The 21,827-nt window shown below is 37.3% G+C and overlaps 1 protein-coding gene across 8 annotated transcripts in view; it reads left to right on the top strand.

The window, feature by feature from the left end:
* The first annotated feature begins 296 nt into the window (after positions 1 to 296).
* The window catches only part of ubr4 (ubiquitin protein ligase E3 component n-recognin 4), a 48,100-nt gene continuing 26,569 nt past the window's right edge, over positions 297 to 21,827 (top strand). For 3 of the 8 annotated variants that reach the window (XM_055049679.1, XM_055049682.1, XM_055049677.1), the window contains exons 1-37: positions 297 to 421; positions 3,104 to 3,201; positions 3,325 to 3,428; positions 3,621 to 3,750; positions 3,887 to 4,032; positions 4,206 to 4,305; positions 4,402 to 4,543; positions 4,674 to 4,798; positions 5,239 to 5,363; positions 6,276 to 6,335; positions 6,455 to 6,645; positions 6,966 to 7,065; positions 8,197 to 8,334; positions 8,567 to 8,684; positions 9,167 to 9,208; positions 12,090 to 12,277; positions 12,395 to 12,551; positions 12,633 to 12,718; positions 12,838 to 13,007; positions 14,123 to 14,402; positions 14,972 to 15,104; positions 15,229 to 15,308; positions 15,421 to 15,549; positions 15,705 to 15,887; positions 16,185 to 16,307; positions 16,393 to 16,622; positions 16,734 to 16,852; positions 16,964 to 17,061; positions 17,588 to 17,745; positions 17,859 to 18,065; positions 18,176 to 18,277; positions 18,352 to 18,452; positions 18,678 to 19,065; positions 19,202 to 19,265; positions 19,431 to 19,622; positions 19,883 to 19,953; positions 21,228 to 21,420. In XM_055049679.1, coding sequence (XP_054905654.1) covers positions 297 to 421; positions 3,104 to 3,201; positions 3,325 to 3,428; positions 3,621 to 3,750; positions 3,887 to 4,032; positions 4,206 to 4,305; positions 4,402 to 4,543; positions 4,674 to 4,798; positions 5,239 to 5,363; positions 6,276 to 6,335; positions 6,455 to 6,645; positions 6,966 to 7,065; positions 8,197 to 8,334; positions 8,567 to 8,684; positions 9,167 to 9,208; positions 12,090 to 12,277; positions 12,395 to 12,551; positions 12,633 to 12,718; positions 12,838 to 13,007; positions 14,123 to 14,402; positions 14,972 to 15,104; positions 15,229 to 15,308; positions 15,421 to 15,549; positions 15,705 to 15,887; positions 16,185 to 16,307; positions 16,393 to 16,622; positions 16,734 to 16,852; positions 16,964 to 17,061; positions 17,588 to 17,745; positions 17,859 to 18,065; positions 18,176 to 18,277; positions 18,352 to 18,452; positions 18,678 to 19,065; positions 19,202 to 19,265; positions 19,431 to 19,622; positions 19,883 to 19,953; positions 21,228 to 21,420 — 5,196 coding nt within the window. The remainder of the gene's footprint in view (positions 422 to 3,103; positions 3,202 to 3,324; positions 3,429 to 3,620; positions 3,751 to 3,886; positions 4,033 to 4,205; positions 4,306 to 4,401; positions 4,544 to 4,673; positions 4,799 to 5,238; positions 5,364 to 6,275; positions 6,336 to 6,454; positions 6,646 to 6,965; positions 7,066 to 8,196; positions 8,335 to 8,566; positions 8,685 to 9,166; positions 9,209 to 12,089; positions 12,278 to 12,394; positions 12,552 to 12,632; positions 12,719 to 12,837; positions 13,008 to 14,122; positions 14,403 to 14,971; positions 15,105 to 15,228; positions 15,309 to 15,420; positions 15,550 to 15,704; positions 15,888 to 16,184; positions 16,308 to 16,392; positions 16,623 to 16,733; positions 16,853 to 16,963; positions 17,062 to 17,587; positions 17,746 to 17,858; positions 18,066 to 18,175; positions 18,278 to 18,351; positions 18,453 to 18,677; positions 19,066 to 19,201; positions 19,266 to 19,430; positions 19,623 to 19,882; positions 19,954 to 21,227; positions 21,421 to 21,827) is intronic. The other 5 variants (XM_055049684.1, XM_055049683.1, XM_055049678.1 and 2 more) reach the window with 4 other exon arrangements.

Raw genomic sequence — 21,827 nt, 5'->3', positions numbered from 1 at the left:
CAAGCATACAAATGTATTTAACTACTTATGGACGTAGTGATGTGTGCCATTTTTAAATGCATACAGGCACCACAAAGACAGAAATCAAATTACAACACAAAACCTGCACAGATAATTGTATCGACACGTAGATAAAAGTTACGTGCATTAATTTTTTGTACAACACACAAAGTTGAACCGAAAATGAAGGTAATATGAACACATCAAATAAGGCATAGTTGATGTAATTTTGAGCGACGGAGCGCCCCCTGTGATTTACCTTCCTCAGCAGTTAGTTTTTTCTATGGGATTTCAAGATGGCGTCGAGCGGAGGAGAGGGGGAGCACGAATGGACAGCGGCAGTGCGACCGCTTTTATCGGCTTCATACACAGCTTTTGAAACAAAGGAGCTACCTCAGCTGATTGGCTCTATCATTAACAGGTAACCGGGTACATGTCAGCGTGTTGCTCGTCTCTGTTATCGCCAAACCGCCCGTGTTCATCCCGGACATAGCCTCAGCTTAACTTGCACTGGCATCGAGTTGGTCTCCAACTGAAGCCAACATGCTAGCGTTTTCTAACTTGTTTAAAATGGGTTTAGTGCCGACAGATATGCTGCTGGCCAATTGAGACGCTTGGCTTTCAGGTGTATACGTTCTTTTTAATATGCTACTGTTGTTCAGTAAACGCTCGAGAATGCCGCAGTGTAGCGTTTTTAAAATATGCTTCATCATTAGCTAGCTAACCGTGGGCCTTCAACTCTGCACTCTAACGTAACGTAGAAACGCTGCTGTCAGAGTAATATTGGACCATGTCAGCCGAAGTGACCAAGTTGGACCAGGTTGGGGGTTGAAGCCGAACTGGTATGGTACGGCTAAACGCAGAAATTCAACTATTAGCTAAACAGTAAAAGGTTGAGAATTTGCTCTGGAGAGTGGTTCTGTTTTGACTAAAAGTAGGCGGGGACAGCTTTCCTCGGTTAGTTTTGCTTCTTCAGGCGACTTGCTGTAAGCATATTGTTTGTGAAAGCATTGGCTTGACTATTTAACGTCAACGAGATCACCGCTGAGTGAGTGTCAAGTCGGTGCCAGGCTGAAGCCAGGCTGTCACTTGAAACCCCGAGAGTTTTAACCTGCTGATGCACCCCGGGACTCTGAAGTGAAGAGTTTCATTTTCCTCAGAAACAAATCGTCAATACGCGCCGTGACTTCTGCAGCGGGGACTGAAAGTTTCTTATCGAACCTCTCTTCATGATCACTTTTCTGTAGTTGCTCTTTGAGCCTGTTTGTTTATCAAGGCCCCAAGCAGGCTAAAAAAGTACTAAAAATCCAAGTTATTAGAGTACTGATGTAAAAGGAAACAATCGCTGTTTATTTTGTTGACTCCTTTAAAGATTCACTTGACAGCTTTTTGGGACAGAATGTAACATATCCTCAAAGAATATTTGTGTAAGGATTTCATTTGACTGAATAGTTTGCTGCTGATGCTGTTCTTGCATCAGAAGTTGATGTTTGAAGGAGACGGCTGCTTATTTTTGATAGGAATTGACCAAAACTGTAAAGGTGACAAGCAGTCATAAACACTTTCATGTATATGATTGTGATCGCAGTTCGTTGACACTTAAGTAATGTGAATAAGCGTAATTTTCTTGCAGCCATAGATTTCACTAGGCTGTCTTCTGTGAAATACCTGAACTGTTACAATTTTCGGGGCTAAAATCAACCCACTTCCACTGCACTTGAATGGCATTATTTTCCCATTACGAAGAAGGTGTATGACCTACATGAACAGTCATATTTGTAGATATGGGTTTTACCAATTTAAAGTTCCTCAAGCTCATAAAAAGGATTGTTGTACCTAAGCAATATTTCAGTGGCTTTTATTTATTTAATTTTTTTTTTTAGAAATTGAGATAAGTGGCACTAATAATTGACTGTTACTTAATAGTCAAATAATGAAGGTTTATTTTTGATACATTTTATCACAAAGTTATATCAAAATAATAATTAAATAAATTTAAGCCAGAAAGAGCTACAAGCAACATGGTTTTGGCTAAATCTAATCCTCTGCACACAGAATTGTTTTTTTGACACAATAAATAAACAAACACAAGCAACAACCAATTTAATATAACATAACAGGTAAAGTAGGTGTTTAATCATTTTCTCTAGTAAAGGCTGTGCAGGTTGAAGATGACTGCCTAACTACAAACACTATAATATTTGGACCAAGTTTTACATCTCAGTAATATATTTAACATGACAATATGTGACTACATTCAGCCTGCAAGAAACTTTGGAAATATTTTGTGATCACAGTATTGCTGTACACAAGATACATACTGCAAAGAGCATCATGGACTGTAAAAGTGTTACTCAAGTACCAAGCATTTATGGTACCTAAGCATATAATGCATTTTGTGGCGTTTGTTGTTTAAAGCAGTTTAGTTTTAAAAGGCCATTAAGAAAATAAAGCTGAGTTGTTTCAGTGCCAAAACAGAAAATGTCGGCTTAAAGCAACTTTTTAAAATCTTGATTTGATGAAAGTATTTAACTTGAATTCTTTTTCTATTCGCTAGATAAACTACTAATTATCTGGGGTCTGCTTGAACTCAAAGCAGAAATACACGTTTTAATTAAATGTTGTATTATATAATTATTGCAACATTGATCAAAGTTATTGCATATCTTCCTAACATTGTGCAGCCCTTGCCTTCGTGATCATTTATTGACTGTTTATATATTTGTTTAAATATGAAGGATAAGGCAGATAATCAGTTTTTTAGTAATGGCACTATAATCTCCATTTTATGGAGTAACCAACTTCAAGCCATAAAGTTTATAAAAAAAATATTCCTCAACCTGATACCATCGAGGAGGTTCCTGCATCTTTAGTGTAACTTTGTAATTCTGAATTTTGTTTGGAGTGAAGATTGTTTTGTTTTGTTGCCATATCATATCTCATAAAAACATCAAAACAAAGACAATATTTTTTTTACAGGTTTTTTTGAGGGAGGTACATTCATGATCGCAAATTTACGCTAAAATTGGGGGAGGTGCTGCAAATTTCTAAACAAATTCCCATCTTACGGTTTGTTACATGCTGCTCTACCTTTTCTTTGCAGTGAATCGGACATTCTTCACCACGACAAACAATATGAGCCTTTCTACTCCTCATTTGTGGCTCTTTCTGCACATTACATCACCACAGTTTGTGGTCAAAGTACGTACGCTTAATGTTGTGTTTTGTGTTGGGGATAAGACACTATCATTCTAAATAAATAAATTGAATGAATTTGACTGTGTTTCTGGACTCTTGACTAATTATTTTGTTTTTATTATCTAGTACCAAGAAACCAGCTATTGTCGGTGGCCGCAGCGTGCAAAGTACTGATTGAATTTTCATTGCTGCGATTGGAGAATCCAGATGAAGCATGTGCTGTGTCACAGGTCAGATTTTGATAAAGTGCAGGAAGAAAATTGTACCATTTTCAGACTTAATTCAGTGGTTTATGTTGTTCTATAGAGACGGACTACTTCTGTCTCTCACTTTGATTCTGTACAAATTAACGCTAATATTTAAGTTCATTTATCCTATTTTGGTATGTGTATTGCACAAACATTGTATTATTTCTTCTACAGAAACACCTAATTCTTCTAATAAAAGGACTTTGCACTGGCTGCAGCAGGCTGGATCGCACAGAGATCATTACATTTACTGCTATGATGAAGTCTGCCAAGTTGCCTCAAACTATCAAGACCCTCTCGGATGGTGAGTATCCTAAAGCCATCAAAAGTCATTAAAAACATAAATTCTTTTGGAAGAAAATAAGCAAAGTCCCATTAGAAAAATAATGTCTAAATTATTTGTGACTCATATAAAAGTGTCTCTTCTTTTATTTCTCTAGTGGAAGATCAGAAGGAGTTACCCAGTGTCGTGAGCCCTGAACTTCGACAAAAAGAAGTGCAAATGAACTTCTTTAATCAGTTGACTTCAGTTTTTAACCCGGATCTTACCACCATCTTGGCTTCACCATCAGCTGCACACATGCAGGTCAGCAAGATCAACTGATAATGGCTAAAATTAACCAAATGATATTTAATGAACCCGTATTAAACTTGTTCTATGTAGGAAATTTTCTGGTTTAAATCTATTTGAATGTTTTTCAAACTGTTTTGTTTGAAAAAGCTCATCATACTTTTTTCTCAAATCTCCAAACTTTGCAGGCTGAGAGTGACACAGACGACCAAACCACAGATCAAGCTGTTCAGGCCAAAATGAAGAATGCGTTTGTCTCTCAGAATGTGTCAAGCTTACAGGAACTTGGTCAGTAGTTCCCCATCTGCAAACCCAACCCAGGAACTTGGGTTTTGATTAATTGGCTGTAACAGTGTGTTTGGACCCTGTGTTTGTGTCTCCCAGGTGGGTCTGAAAAGTTACTACGGGTGTGTTTAAACCTGCCGTACTTTCTACGTTACATCAACCGATTCCAAGATGCTGTTTCAGCCAACTCTTTCTTCATCATGCCGGCTACAGTGGCAGACGCCACTGCTGTCCGCAATGGGTACGTACTTGTTAATTAAATCTAGTCTATGATCTATCTGGTTTGGAATTATAGAAATGTCTTTATGTATGCTTTGAACTCTCTACATTTTTTTTTTGGCCTCGTAAAATTATATGAAATTTCTGTCTAGATTTCACTCGCTGGTGATTGATGTCACCATGGCTTTGGACACACTGTCCCTTCCTGTACTGGAACCTCTGACCCCAGGAAGACTACTGGATATGACTGTTCTGGCCCTTAGTTGTCTTTATGCTGGTGGGTGAGAACTGTGTTAAAGCGAAATGTCGCCAAGTTCAATCTTTTATAAATTTGATCAACTAAATAAAAATTATCCTGAGGAGAGAAATGTTTTAATGCAATAAACCTAAAATGCTAAATATTGTGCTGACACTTCTTTGTCACAATCAAGACCAACTGACTGCAACCAGGTTTTCTGCAAAGACGTGACAGAAAGGACACAGAAATGATTTCAGTGTCTTTTTTTGGTTTGCATAAGTACAGAAAAAGAAAAGTGTGAATAATTATTTACGTTTCCAGACATTATTGATGTCTTCTTCCTTCTTCCCTTCCAGCCACCTTTGTTCTATCCTCACAACCTTCCTTTGTTACAAACGTCTGTCTGTCTGTCTCTTTCTTTCTTTCTGCCTGTTTTTCATTGAATTGCTGAATCTAAGAGTACTTTATGGTTTTTGTAGGTGTGAGTGTGGCCACTTGCATGGCAATCCTTCAGGTGGGCAGCGGATTGCAGCTTCGCTCTGCTTCTACTGGAACTAAAGAAGAGGACTATGAAAATGACGCTGCCACCATTGTTCAGAAATGTGTAAGTTCCTGAAGTACATAATTATTGCTGCTCATAATGGTTTTGCCAATGTTTATACATTAAAACTAAAGCTCTTTAAATGGATCTGTGTGTGTGTTTTTTTAACACAAAAGTCTAGTTTTTCTACATCTGCATATCTCTGTTTCAGCCTGTATCCAGATTTTTCACATTTTGTTGTATTTTATGGTTAAATTTTTTTTAAGTTGGCTGCCACAATGTTTTTTTCAATCTATCAAATGATGTTTTGATCATTTTTATTTTTCTAAATTTAGAAACATGTTTGCCTTTTTGTGTCCAACATTTTGAAATATATATAAGGCCTTTCACTTTAAATTATGGATTATACATATGAAATGCCACCTCCAGCATGAAAAAAAGAAATAAAATTAAGGCCTTATCATTTCTCATTGAAAAAACTTGGGTATGTGGATGTCATGTGTTGATATAAGTGGAAGTTAACAAAAATGAGCTTTGAACAAACAAAAGTGTAACAAGAAGAAAGAAACAATATCAGTTTAATCTTCTACTCAATCAATTTTATTTATGTATTTATTGAGCCATTTATTTGTACTTTGTGCTGTAATTCACTTGAATAAATGCTGAAAAGTGATAAACTTGTCTGACTGAGTTCAAAAATATCAATCTAAATTGACAAAATTACTTATTTGTTGAAAATCATGTATTTAAATTAATAAGCCATTATTTAATTTAATAATAGTTTATTAAATTAAATAAACTATTTTAGGTCACACTATACTATTTCTAAACACTATATTTAGTTTGGCCAAACATTACACGTAAAGAAGTGCCAGAGATTTTAATAAAAATTTTTGTATTATTGATACTTTTGCTCTCTTTTCTTTTTGAAACGTATAAAAAAAAATTACAAATACAAAATCTGTGTGTTAACAGTTGGAGATCTATGAAATGATTGGGCAAGCGATCAGCAACTCTCGCCGAGCTGGAGGAGAGGTGAGTACTAAATTGTGGAAAAAAATGTGCCCTACACTTTCTGTCCTTTACATGATAAATGCCTTTTTTATGTTCGATTTAAGAAAAGATGACACATTTTGTGACTCTGTGTACTTCAGCATTATCAGAACTTCCAGCTGCTTGGAGCCTGGTGCCTCTTAAACAGCCTGTACCTGATTCTGAATCTGAGCCCGACCTCCCTGGCAGACAAGGGCAAAGAGAAGGATCCCCTGGCTGCTCTGCGTGTCCGGGATATTGCTGCCCGCACCAAGGATGGCGCAGGATCGCCAAAACTTGGCCCTGGCAAAAGGTGATTTTAAATTATTAAAACACAATGAATACATAAGTGTACAGTTAAGACCAGCATGACTTAATACCCTATTTTCAGTTCATTGCTGAAATATCTAATAAGTGCTGAAATTGATTAAATATTGTATGTTATTTGTTTGGTTCTTACTGTTGATTCTGGCCGATTTCTATATATTCTGAAAATAATCCTGGTAAATAGGTCTCATAAGAAATTCATTCTGTAAAAAGCAATTACTAAGCATTTACTTAAAGATTTTATAAACAGTTTTGGTGTGCAAATTAATTTCTGCTTCTTTTTTTGTGCTTGTTATTTTTCTCAAGTCACCAAGGGTTTGGAATATTGTCTGTGATACTGGCCAATCACGCCATCAAACTTTTGACCTCGCTCTTCCAGGATCTGCAAGTGGAGGCTCTGCACCGGGTGAGTTAAGTCCTCAACGGTCAGGGCTGTTTCCGATTGTATCGTTTGGAGTTCATCTCTTACTAAAAAAATTGTGCTGCTATTTTTTATTCATACATTTATAATGCCATGGTGTTATCAGCAGTAGCACTCATAAATAATCAAATGTTGTTAATTTTAAGAATCCATTACCTTCAAAACGTGACATTTTATTAGCTGAGGTAAAGAAACAGGTCTACATCCTGTAGGGGGCAAAACTATTTTAATTTGAAGTGAATTTTTCTTTAAAAAAGTTTATTACTAATAAAAATATTTAACTGTTCCAAAGTGATTAGGAGCCTGATAGTCTGGTTGTAGACATGATGGCAAAATTGAAAGCAGTAATTGCTCTGAAGGTGTCATTCAATTCTTTTGGACTTGTTCAGTTTTGGAGCTACTTGAGGATGTTTTGATTTGTTACTAGGGGATTGCTTTGTACTCAATTTAACCACCAATGACTGAAAATAATTTTCAAGTGTCCATATATATTCTACTGTGACAAGACGCAGTGCAAGATATCACTCGCCACTATTTTTGGCTTAATCAGGGAATGTTTTGTTAGAATAAACTGACCCAAATGGGGATCAGAATCACAAATGATAGAAACTATGCAAAGCGTACAGAAAATATACATTTAATTTATTCCAGATATTTGATTATTTATCTTGATCATATACAAAAACATCCAAATACATAGATAAATACAGAAACCCAAGACCTGAGTACAAGTGGCAACATGGGAGTGAGAAATGGGGGTACCAGGTGGTCAGGGGTCGAATGACAGAGCATCTTCTGAAAACATTTTAGCCATTAAAACTTGGTTGTCAGTGTTAATGGCTAACATGTGTTAAACACATGCCTTTAATGCGTTTGGGTTGTGAATGTTCTGTAGTTCTTGCCAAGTCACATACCATCTTTAACTGTCAACAAAATGAAGATGTGCAGGTTTGCAAACCAGTCAAGCTAGTATTCACAGACTCCTCGTAGGATTTATCAGGTTTCAGAACATTTTGTCACACAACTTAGAAGCATATGTAATATGCAGAATTAAATAGACAACTAAACACTGTGAGTAATGTTTCTTCTTTATAAACACCCTCCCCCTTTCTGCAGGGATGGGCAAGTGATGGACCACCAGCCGAGCTCAACATCATGGCACAAAGCACTTCAATCCAAAGGGTCCAAAGGCTCATCGACTCCGTTCCTCTGACAAATCTTCTCTTCACCCTCCTCTCCACGTCTTATAAGAAGGTGCAGATTATAATATAGTTTGAAAATACTTGGGGAATAAATTTGATGGTTTTACTAATGTCGCTAAAATGATTCATTGTAATCAGAGAAGTACATTGGCATTTAAAACAATGGCATAAAACATTTTTCTTTTTCGTGTTTTTGTTGGGAATTTGTTTCAAAACACAGGAATAATGCACCCATACTATTTAAATGTTATAGTTAAGGCTCTGATGTGTTTGCTTTTTTCCAGGCTTGTGTTCTGCAGCGCCAAAGAAAGGGCTCAGTTAGCAGCGATGCCAGTGCTTCGACAGATTCAAACACCTACTATGAAGACGATTTCAGCAGCACGGAGGAGGACAGCAGCCAAGGTACTTTATTTTTCTGGATTCAGAAAAAGCATCAACACTTCAGATGGCCTAACAAATGCTAGAATATATTCCAATAAAGCAGTTTAAATTTGCAAAAACACAGAGGGAATTTTAAGTCATAGGGAAGCAGCAGAGTGTTTGCATGCATAGTAGCAAAAATATATACTATGGGAGACTTTTGAGATGAAGAGAAATGTTTTGCTGTTTAAAATAGGGGGCTTTTGTTTAGAAATTCTGGTGGGTAACAACATTATTTTACTATCTGAAAATACAGAAAAAATGTTCTAAAGCAAGTACATTTTTGAGATTTAAAATGGTCGAGTGTGGATTTTGTAGAAATAAAAAAGCTGTTTGTTTTTAGCTAAATGTCAGTCAGGAAATGGCAGCAGTGAAAGATGAATGCATATATGCACACAGTGATGTTCATTTTTCTTCCCTTCCTTAAACAATGCCAGTTTAGTTGACAGTGTTTACTATTTCAGCAGAGAGAAGAGAGGAGAAGACAAGTGCAGCTTGTGTCTCAGGTCAGCAGTTTTCTGTCCTCAGGTCAAAGACTTGGTGTCCACATCGCTGTCTTAGATTCATTTTCTTTTTTTTGTTATGTTACACAAATTAGACTATTGAGTTATAAACCTAATACTCTAAAATGATTAAGCCAGAGATGAACAGCCATGTAAAAGTAAAAAAAAAAAATACTATAAAAATAGTATTTTATTGTGATTCTTATCAGCTATTTCACATTGTTTCTGTCAGAGGTTCATCTGTGGCTCACTGTTTTTCTAAGGATAATACCAATGCTCCTAAATGTGGGTGCTTATTAAATTTAGTACTAAAACAGTCTTTAGAGCTGAGTAATAAACTGAAAGTAAATGGTATTGTAATCTATAGTGAAAGAGTGAAGATCTTTGTATGGTGGGCATCTTTTTCTTATGCTATCTATATTTAGAGCACTTATATCTTCCAATCTGCGGCCTTAAAAATTGTTGTTTTTCCACAACAGCATGTGACAGAAGAACAGCTTTTCAGAGCATAACCTGGATTTTCACTGGGAAAATTGCATAACACTGTTCAAATTGAACGGTCTGTTCATATTTAACAATGCATGTTTTCTAAAAACTAATCAAATCCTTTGCTTTGAAACGTGCATTATTATTGTTAATATTTATTAATAATAATGAGCAAAGACTAACCTAGTGGTCTAAAGCAGCTCTGAACTGTATTTGATCATTTTTTGTCACATTTCAAGATAAAAAAAAATAATTTACAGTTAAGTCACCGAATCTAATGTGACTTTACAAGTCATTAATTTACAAATTTGAACCTTTTGTTGTCGTTGAGGTAGATCTGGACTCTTGAATAAAACAACAGAACCCACATCAAAATATTGGTATCATTCTTGAATACAGTCACTTTAAGTTGTACGTGAAGGTCTGAAACACAAAATGCTTCATCTTACTGTCACCTAAAAAGTTTTGATTTATGTGTTTTGCATGCAGATGTGAAGAACAGCTTGATGTGATGTTCTTTTAAAAACATAAAAGCTGTCTCTCTCTTTTTTTCTGTCTTGAAATGACTTCACTGTTGTGGGGTAGCATCACCGACAGGCTTGAATGTTTTCTGTGTTGTGGGTCAGAGGGCAGACGAGAGGGTTGGCATGGTGGAGTAAAGTGAGGCTTAAATTGTCAAATGTGAAGGGTTTGTGTTGGTGGTGGAATAAGTTGTATGTTAATAGACATATTTTTATGTGGATAGGATTTACCAGGTTGTTGTTAAAAATGTGAGGGGCAAAGATTTGTGGCCAGTTTTCAGTCATTTCATTTTTCAAAGCTCTGACCTGCTGAAACCATCTGTGTCTGATTCTAATTTTTCCAAAGGAACTTTAATAATAACTCGCCTTATGTATGTTAACAACTATTGAATGCTTACATTAGAAACAGAGGCAACCAGGCTTAACTCCTTTTTAAATGAAGTTTAGTTTTAGAAATCTTTTTGTGCCTTCTTTATGTTTCAGCAACTGTTTCATACTAAAGATGGCTAACTTGGTGTTCTTTCCTTAGCAAGAATATCAAAGCCAACAAATGTTATTTTCTTGATTTGGGAAAACTTAGTTATGATGTATTAACTGAGTAGAATTAACATTTTTCTAGTAGTAAAAGATTTTATATGATCTTAATACTTGGATGTTCTTTGTCATAGCTCATCTTCTTAAAACATAAAGCTCTATGAAAAGAACAATAATAAGCTTATAGGTTTCAAAACAGATATTTCCACACACTTAAGAAAAGAGGGGGGAGGACAAAACCCTTTTTCCTGAAACAAAATCAGACAAAAATGTTCTGTTAAGCTAATTTAAAAATACTAAAGAAAATGTAAGTAACTGTGTTAAATAAATATTTAGTCTGATTTAGAAAGGGACCAATTATGTTTTCATACAGCATATGGAAACATTGAGCTGTGTGCTTGCCTCACTGTTCTGAACTTTGAGGGTAAAGTCATTAAAATAACTTGTTTCCCTGAGCAGCTTAGGCATCCATTTACACAAACAGAAAAACGATTGGTTAGACACAGTGCCCTGCCTGATAAATACAGTAACCTAAAATAACATGTAAGAAGTTGACCACCAACGCAAAGCATAATTTTTGTTCATAAAGTGGAATTAGCAACAATCTATCACACTTGATGCATATTTTTTGTGTCATTGTGTTAGATCTAAACTCCTGACACATTTTTGTCTAATAAATTATGCCCCCATTCATTAATACGGCACTGAGCTGTTTTTATTTTTGTGATCTAGAGGTCGCCTTGTAGAGTAACAAGATATGTATTCTGCATAAAGTGTTGGGATGTGACCCTAGCATCATTTGTCTGAATGTTGCCTGTGTTACAAATGCATGATAAGAATGTCCTCAATCAGAAGCTGCTGTGAAACAGATTTTAGAACAGAACATTCCACGAATCTAATGGTGAAAAAAATATTTTAAAGAAAGAAAACTAAGAATTAATCTATGGAACTGGTTGTTCAAACATTTAAGGTCAAGAAATATAGCTTTAATTTTAATATTTTGCTTTTGCTTTAATATGTACCATATGCAAACAGATACAGTTGCATTTGTCATTAGCTTAGTAAAAGAAAATAATTTATTCTTGTAATCTGATGCAATTCTATTCTTAGTTCTGTGATTATCTATGAGGGTTAGTACATTTGAAAAATAAAAAAGTATTCACTATCTTCTTTGGTCTTTGGCTGTTGTCCACTGCTTGTGCTACTAAAGATGTCATGAACCAATGCAAAGCTTTTTATGTTTTCTATTGTACCCCCACAAATGGCTTATTGTAAATGTGGAAGATGTTTTCTTTAGTTTCACTTGAAGCAATGTGGTTAAATTACCTGAATTTCTTTGGCAGATGACGACAGTGAACCTATCCTGGGACTGTGGTTTGAAGAGGCCATTTCACCAACCAAAGACAAAGTGGCTCCTCCACCCCCTCCCCCTCCTCCACCCCTGGAGACGTCACCCAGACTTAAGAGTCCCAGCAAGCAGAATCCAAGCGAGAACGGCAACATTTTAGCAGGACGGAAAGATCCGGAAATGGTAAATCACGCCTATTTTCATAAACTTTCATAAAATTCTATTTCCCAAGAACTTATAGTTGTTTTAGTTTTTAACGACGTCCTGTGGCGCTGCTCTGAGTCATAACCGTTCTTGTAGTTCCTCAGTTTGGCCTCCAGCATTCTGAACTTCATCACCACCTCAATGCTGAAGTCCAGGAACAACTTCATTCGCAACTACGTCAGCGTCTCTCTTACAGAGCAGCACATGGCGACGCTTGCCAGCATCATCAAAGACGTGGATAAAGATGTCAAAGGTATGTTTTGCCAAAAATACACGTTTTTGTTCATAGCTTTACAAAATATGAAGAAGAGTGTGTCATGTTTTTTCCTCTTAGGTTCCTCAGATGAAGTGTTTGCTTTAGCTCTGTACCACTTCAACCACACCCTGGTCACCTCAGATCTTCCATCTCCGGTTTTGCAGGCAAGACATTTTATTTTATGCTTTATCATTTTCTGAAGATTATGGGACATTTGTACCCTATAAGTAAAAAAGTAATGGCAGGAGAGAATAACTTTTTTTTTGCATCTTGTCATTCACAGAACACCCTCCTGCAACAGTTGGGTGTTGCTCCCTTCTCAGAAGGTCCCTGGCCTCTGTACATTCATCCTCAGTCGTTGTCGGTCCTCTCCAGACTTCTCCTCATTTGGCAGCACAAAGCCAGTGTGCAGGGAGAACCAGATGTGCCGGAGTGCATGAAAGTTTGGGAAAGGTAGGATCATCATAGAAGTATTCATCTTTTCTTATTAGGGAAAGATGAATACGGCAACCTTCTAAATCCTATTTCTAAATCTTATTTAGAAGGCTGCCGTTCCCCAGATATCGCAGCATTCATTTTAAGGATGTTTATTGGCCCCCCGAAAACAATGAAAACCCAGACATTACCATAAATCAATAAAGTCCCTACAGGCCGAACTTGAAAACTGGAAGTTATGCCGCTAACAGTTAGCTTTTGTCAACAACTCAGAGGCGGAAGTCAGAGCTCTGCACATGCAAATAATGTTCCGTCTGAAACGCAGTGCGCTAAATTATAAAATATAATTTACCGAAGCTTTGAGGAAGGTCAATTTTTCTAGAGGAACTTTAATAATCGAGGTACTTGAATCATTTGAGGAACTGTTTCAGCCCTAGTCCATATCAAGGATTGATTAAAACTTTGTAATTTTGTCCTGCACCCTATTCATTTTGTTTTCTCCTTTTTTATATATTTTTTTACAGTGTATCATAAAATGTGGAAAACAATTTTTCATCATAAGTATTGATTACAGATTAATGTTTGAAGCTGAATTGTAATTATCCTCACAACCATAAGATTTTTATGGGATTTTTAAAGCAATTTTGTTGCTTTGTGACCTTTCTGTTCAACTCATTGGTTTTATTTACTCCTTAAAGCCCTTATTTCACTAATACTCGTAATGTATTTTGTTTTCTTGTATGTTCAGCAAAGCTGTTAAAGTAATGTCAAAATAAATGCAGAGTGAAATGATCTGCCTTAAAAGCTCTGCAAGAATAAAATAAATGGCTGATTTTGTCAATAATTACGTTTGTAATGAATCAGGTGGAGTTCATTTGTGTCATTACCACACTTTGCCATACTGTGTTAATATGGCAACGTGTGGTAATCAAAAAAATATAAATGGGGCAGTTTTTTATTATTATATTTTTGCCAATAATGTTTATAAAAGGGTTTAAATGTTTAATGAATTAAAGTCATAACTCAGTGGTGTATTATTTATGTAATCACACATTATTCCAGTTTACTCGTGCTTATTTCCCTCTCTTTTTTTTTTTTTTCCTGTTTTTTTTTTTTACTGGTCATCACTCCAGATTTCTAGGAACCCTAAAACAGCACACCATCCAGGGCTCTGTCCAGTCAGAGGACGACCTTAATGTGGAACACCTCCAGTTGCTCCTGCTCCTTTTCCACAATCTGTCTGAGCGTGGTCGACGGTCGGTCCTCACCATGCTCACCCAGGCCATTATTGAAGTGGCACAGAGCAGGGACTCCCAGCTGAAGGCGGTGCCCCTCAACCTGGCCCGGTTGCTACTGGTTTTTGATTACCTGATGCGTCACTACTCCAAAGCTCCCTTATACCTCTTTGAGCAGGTTAATACTTTATTTAACTAATTGGTTTTTAATTGAGAGTGTAGATTTGACAAATATTAAAGATCAATGTATGTCTTAGGCTGGAGTACCCAAAATTTGGTCCTCAAGACATTTGAATAATTTTGCAGTTTAAGTTGGTGGGACAAATTTGTCCAACCAGTACATCACAGATAAATTCTTATTTAATATTTTTGATGCAAGTGTTTCACCAACAAATTGAATCTCCTTGAGATAGAACATTTTATTTAGAATACAAAGTGGGATTTTTTTTATGGTTTTAATGTAATTTAATAGTAAATGCAACTTGAAATGAAGTATAGAAAAAGAGTGATTAATGTACTGTTTTTGTTCCTGAGAGTAAACACAAGTAATTTCTTGATTAAAAATGCAATCAGTACATACAATTTTGGGGATAAATTCTGTTTTTTTCTATTTTAGGTGAAAATGTGACATTTAGGGTCTATGGTTTTATACATCCCTTTTCTACAAAAATTATCCTATCTTGTTCTTTTCAATAAAACATTTTACTTAGTTTAGTAGTTAAATGGCTTGACGAACTTTCATTGCAGGTGCAGTACAACCTCCTCACCCCGCCATCCGGCGGACCGAGTTCTGTTCAGGAAGGTGGAAAACGCAGTAGTCTCCCACTTTACTATGGATTCAAAGAGGTGGAGGAGAACTGGGCCAAACACTGTTCAGCAGGTAAATCCGAAAAATCACTTAATTTTCTTCCAGTGCTTTTTTTTCCCTTAAGTTTCTCTACCTTTTGATTTATTATACTACTATTACATTAGTAAATCTCTTTAACTCCAAATTCATTTTTAAGATTCAAATGTTCAGCCCAAGTTCTACTGTGTGCTGTCGCCTGAGGCATCTGAAGATGACATCAGCAGGTTGGATAGTAAGGTACAGTTAACTTTTGTGAGGTTTCGGAGTCCTTTCAAATCTGCACAGTTATTAATAACACAGTTCACTGTAAATACCAGTTAATGAAGCCCCTTACTATTTGTCTTGTCAGGTATTTCCAAAGCTGGTCAGTGGAGCGGTTAAATATGATGAGCTGTACGTTTGGCTGGTCTCACTTCTCGAAGCAGGCTCTCAGTTTGATACAGCCAGAAGACAAGAGAGCAAACAAATCACTCCTGTGGTGAGTTCACCACATCCAAGCTGACCAAACAAGCTTTGGGCGATATTTTATTGAAGGTTTATAATAATACTTGAGGTATCATTAAGAAATATGTCATATTGATGACTTTGTAAGCTCATTACATCGTCACCTAATGCTGTTTGAATTCGACACAGGAGGCCTGCTCCCTTCAGTACTACTTCCTGGTACTCTGGAGAATCCTGGGAGTGTTACCACCCTCCAAAGCTTTCATGGACCAGCTGAAGACCGGCTGCAGCGACCCCAGTGAAAGTGACATCTTGCATACGCTGCGGTGGTCCTCACGTCTGCGGGTGTCTACGTACGTTCACTGGATCAAGGTTCGTTCAGCTTGAAAGTATTACTGCTTGTTTTAAAAGCAGAAGAGTCACTGTGGGAAAGTATGTCATTTGACGTTAGCTAATAATCACTTTTACGTTTTCTCCACTTTAAATTAGTCATTAAAACTGAAAATGTAATGTAATTTTAATTTAATTTTCCAAAATTAAATTACAGAGAAATTATTCAGAGACATTTTATTTGTGGATTAAAAAAATGTACTGCACCACACTAAAGTTGTGCTGATTTATCTTTATTAACTCGTGGTTTTTGTGGCATTGTTCTGCCTGCATCATCAGGAGCACTTGGTGAAGCAGGGAATGAAAGCAGACCAAGCAGCGTCTCTTGTTGAGACGACAGTATCAAAGTGCAGCACTGTGAAATATGATGTGGAGCTTGCAGAGGAGTACATTGCCAGACAGGTATTGACTACAACCGTCTCTCTTTGTTCCTTAAACAATATTTTATACCAACTAGTCTCCCTTGGAAAAAAATATTCTGTTTCAGATTTCCACCTTTTCGAGTGTTGATCCAAACGTCGTCCTTCCACTTCATCAGCTGCCCTCCCTGCAAGCTATTTATACTCTGGATGCAGTCATCTCTAAAGTCCAAGTTTCATTAGATGAGCATTTGTCCAAGGTTGCAATCGAGGCCGAGGCCCACAAGTCCTCCGATGTCACCAAAAACTTGCTGCCTGCTACGCTACAGCTCACAGACATTTATACTGCCTTCACAAGGTAAGAGTCAACCACTTGTGGAAGCCACTTTTTACTCAAGTTTGCTCTTGAATCATATTTTCTTAAATATGAAAAGAATATAAGAAGTCTGGTTTAACTTTTCTTTATCAGATCCTACCTCCTGCTAAACATCCCAGAGGAAGGTGAAAACAAGCTGACTGATGCGAAGCTCCAAGGTTATGCTGCAGTTCTGTCCATTGGCTCCACACGCTGCAAGGCCAACCTGCTGGGTATATTTTTTATTTTTTGGAACTCCAGGCAAATAACAGTTGCTTTGCAGTTGCTTTGACAGTTCTGTGTAAAATAGCACTGTTAACCTAATTTTAAATTAAACTTTACAGGTCATAACTTGATGCAGAACTTGCCATCAGCTGTACAAACAGTGTGTGAGACTTGGAACAGCGTCCACACTAACGAGTTCCCCAACATTGGCTCATGGGTAAGTGAAGAAACTTCCTGTCAATTTGGGCCAGAGCTTTTTAATTAAGTTGATCTTTATGCTGCATCTGGTCACATTATGTAAATGTTAGCTACACCTTTTATTAGCTTCGTCAAACAGTTGTCTTTTATGCTCGTAGAAAGGCAGGAATTAAAAATGTGTTTTCATACACACACTCTCCATCCAAACATAAAAAGTCCCAGAGGTGCATGATATGTGTGTCCACCGCACCTTTCAGATTTTTAGTTGTCAAAAGATTTAATAACCATCAGTATAAGACATTAGCGATAAAATATTTTTGTTGCGAACAATTAATATTGTAATTCAAATAATTCAATAGTTTGCCCACTATACTGATGACTATTAATAATTTTGTTGAACACTAAAAACCGTCAGAAGGGAAGGTAGAGTACAGGATTGACTTAAAGCTTGCAGCATTTGCATGCATCTATAAATGAGGAAATGAAATAAAAATTGTATCAAATGTTTCTGTTGCTGAAATAAATGTTACCTTTTTTTCCCTCAGCGAAATGCGTTTGCTAATGATACAATCCCATCCGAGAGCTACATCAGTGCCATCCAAGCAGCTCATCTGGGGACTCTGAGTTGTCAGTCCTTGCCTTTGGCCTCTTCTCTGAAACACATCCTTCTCTCGTTGGTTCGCCTCACTGGTGACCTCATTGTGTAAGTTGCAGTTTCTTTATGTTTTAAAATTTAAAAAAACTTTAGTATCTTAATGGGACTTGATTTCTGTTAGCTGTCTCCTGTTAATACTGTTGGTTGTCTATCCCTTCTAGTACAGAAGAGCTGAATCCCACTCAGGTTGTGAGCACACTGCTGCCCCTGCTGCTGGAGAGCAGCACAGAGTGCGTAGCAGAAATCAGCAGCACCTCGCTGGAGCGCATTCTTGGCCCGGCAGAGTCTGACGCCTTCTTAGCCCGCATCTATGAGCGTCTGGTCACAGGATGCTACAATATCATTGCAAATCACTCAGACCCTCACAGGTATTCAGCAGGAGACAGGATTCATTTATTTCATAGTATTTAGTATCCAAAAAATATTTTGTTGTGTTGTTGATGACTACAAACAGAAATGGTCTTTGGTGTATTTTCAGTGGCCTGGATGAGTCGGTTCTTGAGGAATGCCTGCAATATCTGGAGAAGCAGCTTGAGAGCAGCCAGGTCCGAAAAGCGATGGAGGAATTCTTTTCATTCAGGTATCGGTTCTGCTGACGCCGTAGGTAGCTATATGTAGCATCTTCTTTGGTAACATGATGCGTTTCTTTTTCAGTGGTGAGCTTGTCCAGATTATGATGGCCACAGCCAATGAAAACTTGTCTGCAAAGTTCTGTAACAGGGTGCTGAAATTCTTCACCAAGCTCTTCCAGCTCAGTAAGTTTACTGTCGTAATTTATTTAAAATAATAACCAGGCATCTTAACGCGCAGTTTTGATCAATTAGAAATTAAAATAAGTCTTAATATCTATATGGAAAGCCAGTACTTAACAATATATAATAATTTTGTGGGCCTAAATGAAACAAATGGAGGAAAAAATAATGAGCCAAATATCAAGAAAAGAATTTCATAGTAATGTAATTAATATTTATTCTCTGTAGCTGAGAAGAGTCCAAACCCAAGCCTGCTGTGTTTGTGCGGTTCTCTGGCCCAGCTGGCCTGCGTGGAACCGTCTCGCCTGCAGTCCTGGCTGACCCGCATGACGGCGACGCCGCCTAAGGACACGGAGCAGCTGGAAGTGGTGCAGGAAAACCGACAGCTGCTGCAGCTGCTCACCACTCACATTGTGCGTGACAACAGTCAGGTCGGCGAAGGAGTCTGCACCGTCCTCCTCAGCACACTTATTCCCATGGCAACAGACATGTTGACCAATGGGGATGGAACGGGTTTCCCTGAGCTCATGGCCATCATGGCAACTCTGGCCAGTGCAGGGCAGGGGGCTGGTCACATGCAGCTTCACCGGGCGGCGATCGATTGGCTGACAAGGTGGTAAGAAGCCACTTTTATTCACTGAAGGGCCTTTCCAAATTTTTCACAAAATGTATTCGTTTGGAGACTGCATATATCTGAAATATATCAATGTACAACTATTTGCAAATTAATATAAAATTAATACTTTTTGCAGCAAAAAGTATTTGACACAAAAGAATGTGGTGGAGAAAGTTAGCACCAACTTATCTCATGGAAAGGTAATTAATTTTTTTTTTTTACTTATTAATTTTACTTTTTTGGTGAATCATCCAAATGTCTAACACATTGCTCAAATTGACTTTAATTTGTTTATAAATAATTGTATTTATGCTCTCCAGCATGTGCTAGCTTCAATTAATATTGTGCTTAACTTGCATTCTCAGCATGCCGTAATGCTAGAATGCTCATGCCACATAATCTCCTATTTGGCTGATGTGATGAATGCCCTGCGGCAAAGCAACGGTCAGGGCACCTCGGCTCTAGTTGTGGAGGGAGAAGAGAAAGCAATGGAAGTGGACTCAGACTGGGTGGAAGAGCTGGCAGTGGAGGAGGACGATTCCCAGGCAGAAGACTCTGTAAGACGTCATGTTTCAGCACCGGTTTTATTCTATTGTAGTAGTAATGTAACTTTTGTATCTGAATGGTTTATTTTTATCTTTTAAAAAGTCAACTTTGACTGCACAGTATTCTAAAAAAAATGTCAATTTCTAAAAATTTTTTGTCACTGAATTCATTCTGCAGCACATTATTGATCTGAGTAGGACTAATTACTTATTTGTACAGAATACAACAAAATATAGAAATACAGTGTTAACATGTTGTTGTTGCTCGACAGGATGAAGACTCGCTTTGCAACAAACTCTGCACCTTCACCATAACTCAGAAGGAGTTCATGAACCAGCACTGGTAAAGACAAATTTGTTTCCAGTAGTTTGCTCTTTAAATCAAAACAACTTGAAATTATAATCCATACATTTCACATTTCCTAAACACCTGCCAAACCTTTTCTCACACTTCAAACTTTTTGTTTATCAAGATGATGCAAGCTATCAATCTATCGCTCACCAGGCCTTTATCATTATCAGAATATGGCTGCCTTATTAATGTGGTTATACACTGGCTGGTAAGAGAGTCTCATGGTAGGATAACTTTGAGTGAAAATACCTTGATGCATAATGCAGCATTAATCATAGCATTTATTATGAAATAGCTAAGCTTTTTTTATATTAATTATTTTCAAACTAAAGCATAAATGCAGACTAAAGGTCATTAAATACAATAATAGTTTTCAAAAAGTTGCTGCAAAAATGTTATATCGTTCTTTGGTATTCTGCTCTTTACAGACCACCACAATAAAGAGCACAAGTACAACAAAGTGATACCATTTAATGTCGGTCTGTTTGGATCAGCTGCCTGATAGGCATGCTGGTTGCATTGTTGCAGCTTTGCCAGCTGTAGCTTCAGCACTGTTCTGTTTTATCCTCTGCTCAGACCAGCCCTTTCACATAGAAAAAGGGTTTAATATTTAACCAGGACTGGTGCTAAAGCCAGTTCATGACTGAGAGTCTTGCGAGGGACGCCATACTAATGACTTCCTATCCTATGTGTTATTTTATGTTTTTTTTTTTTAAAGAAATGAAACCACAGAGACAACACAAATTAAACTAATTATCCCTATATTTCTTCAAACAAATACCCAAATGTCACAGCTTTGATATATTAACTATGTTTTTATTAAGACACAAGTGACTGCAAAATAATGTGGGGGAAGACAATAATCCGTTTATTATTCTGATGCTGACATTTATATGATTGTGTTGTTTACAGGGTTTTCATTGAAGAATTAGACCAAAACAAAAGACAGTTTTTATCATGCAGCTCACAAAGTTTAGATGACCACCAGCATCAGTTTGCAGCTGGACCAGAGCCAGAGTTTGGCCTGGTGGAAACCAGAACTAGCACTAGAGGCGAGCACAAGCTCTGGAAACAGTTTAGTGGAAACACTTCCTCTGTCATCTCCTTATCGGGACAGTAGGAACCCTGTGATGGAACATTTTACTGTTTCAAATCGCAACTTGTTCAAACCTCAGAACGTGTCCATACCGTTAACCGGCCCGTGCCTGCTTGCTGCGCTAATGTACCAGACATTTGACGTTCATCTGTTGTTTTTCCTACTGTAGGTACCACTGTCATACCTGTAAGATGGTAGATGGGGTAGGTGTGTGCACAGTGTGCGCCAAGGTCTGTCACAAAGACCATGAGATCTCCTATGCCAAATATGGCTCTTTCTTCTGTGACTGCGGTGCCAAAGAGGATGGCAGCTGCCAGGTGAGACCGAATACCTCAGGTCATCATGGGAAGAGAACAACAGCGGTAACTTTGGTTTGCAAGTCATTCCCCCATTGACTTCCATCCAGTCATTTCATTTGATCAGGATTATAGCTAGTCCACACCCATGGCCAGAACTAAAATGCTACAATTGCCTGTCCTTATGTTTTACCATGTAGCGAAAAGGCCAGCTTTCCTAGTTAACCTCTAATGTTGGTTTCGTAAATGTGCATGCGAAGAGAAAGCCATCCACTACATGTTTCTGTGTTTATTGTTTATTGTGGAGTAGCAAAGACCTGCAGTGTTGTTTGTGGATTGTGTTGTCTGCTTTGATTTCTGTTACAGTGGTTAATAAGAACTAATATTATATTATTATAAAATAATATAATAATAATTATTATTTTACTTTTGTGGTTGTTTACACTGTTTTCTTATGTTTTAAAAGGATAACA

This window comes from Poeciliopsis prolifica, unplaced genomic scaffold, assembly GCF_027474105.1.
Source record: "Poeciliopsis prolifica strain line A6 unplaced genomic scaffold, Auburn_PproV2 SCAFFOLD029, whole genome shotgun sequence".
Taxonomy (NCBI): Eukaryota; Metazoa; Chordata; class Actinopteri; order Cyprinodontiformes; family Poeciliidae; genus Poeciliopsis; species Poeciliopsis prolifica.
This window is presented reverse-complemented; position numbering and strand designations above follow the sequence as displayed.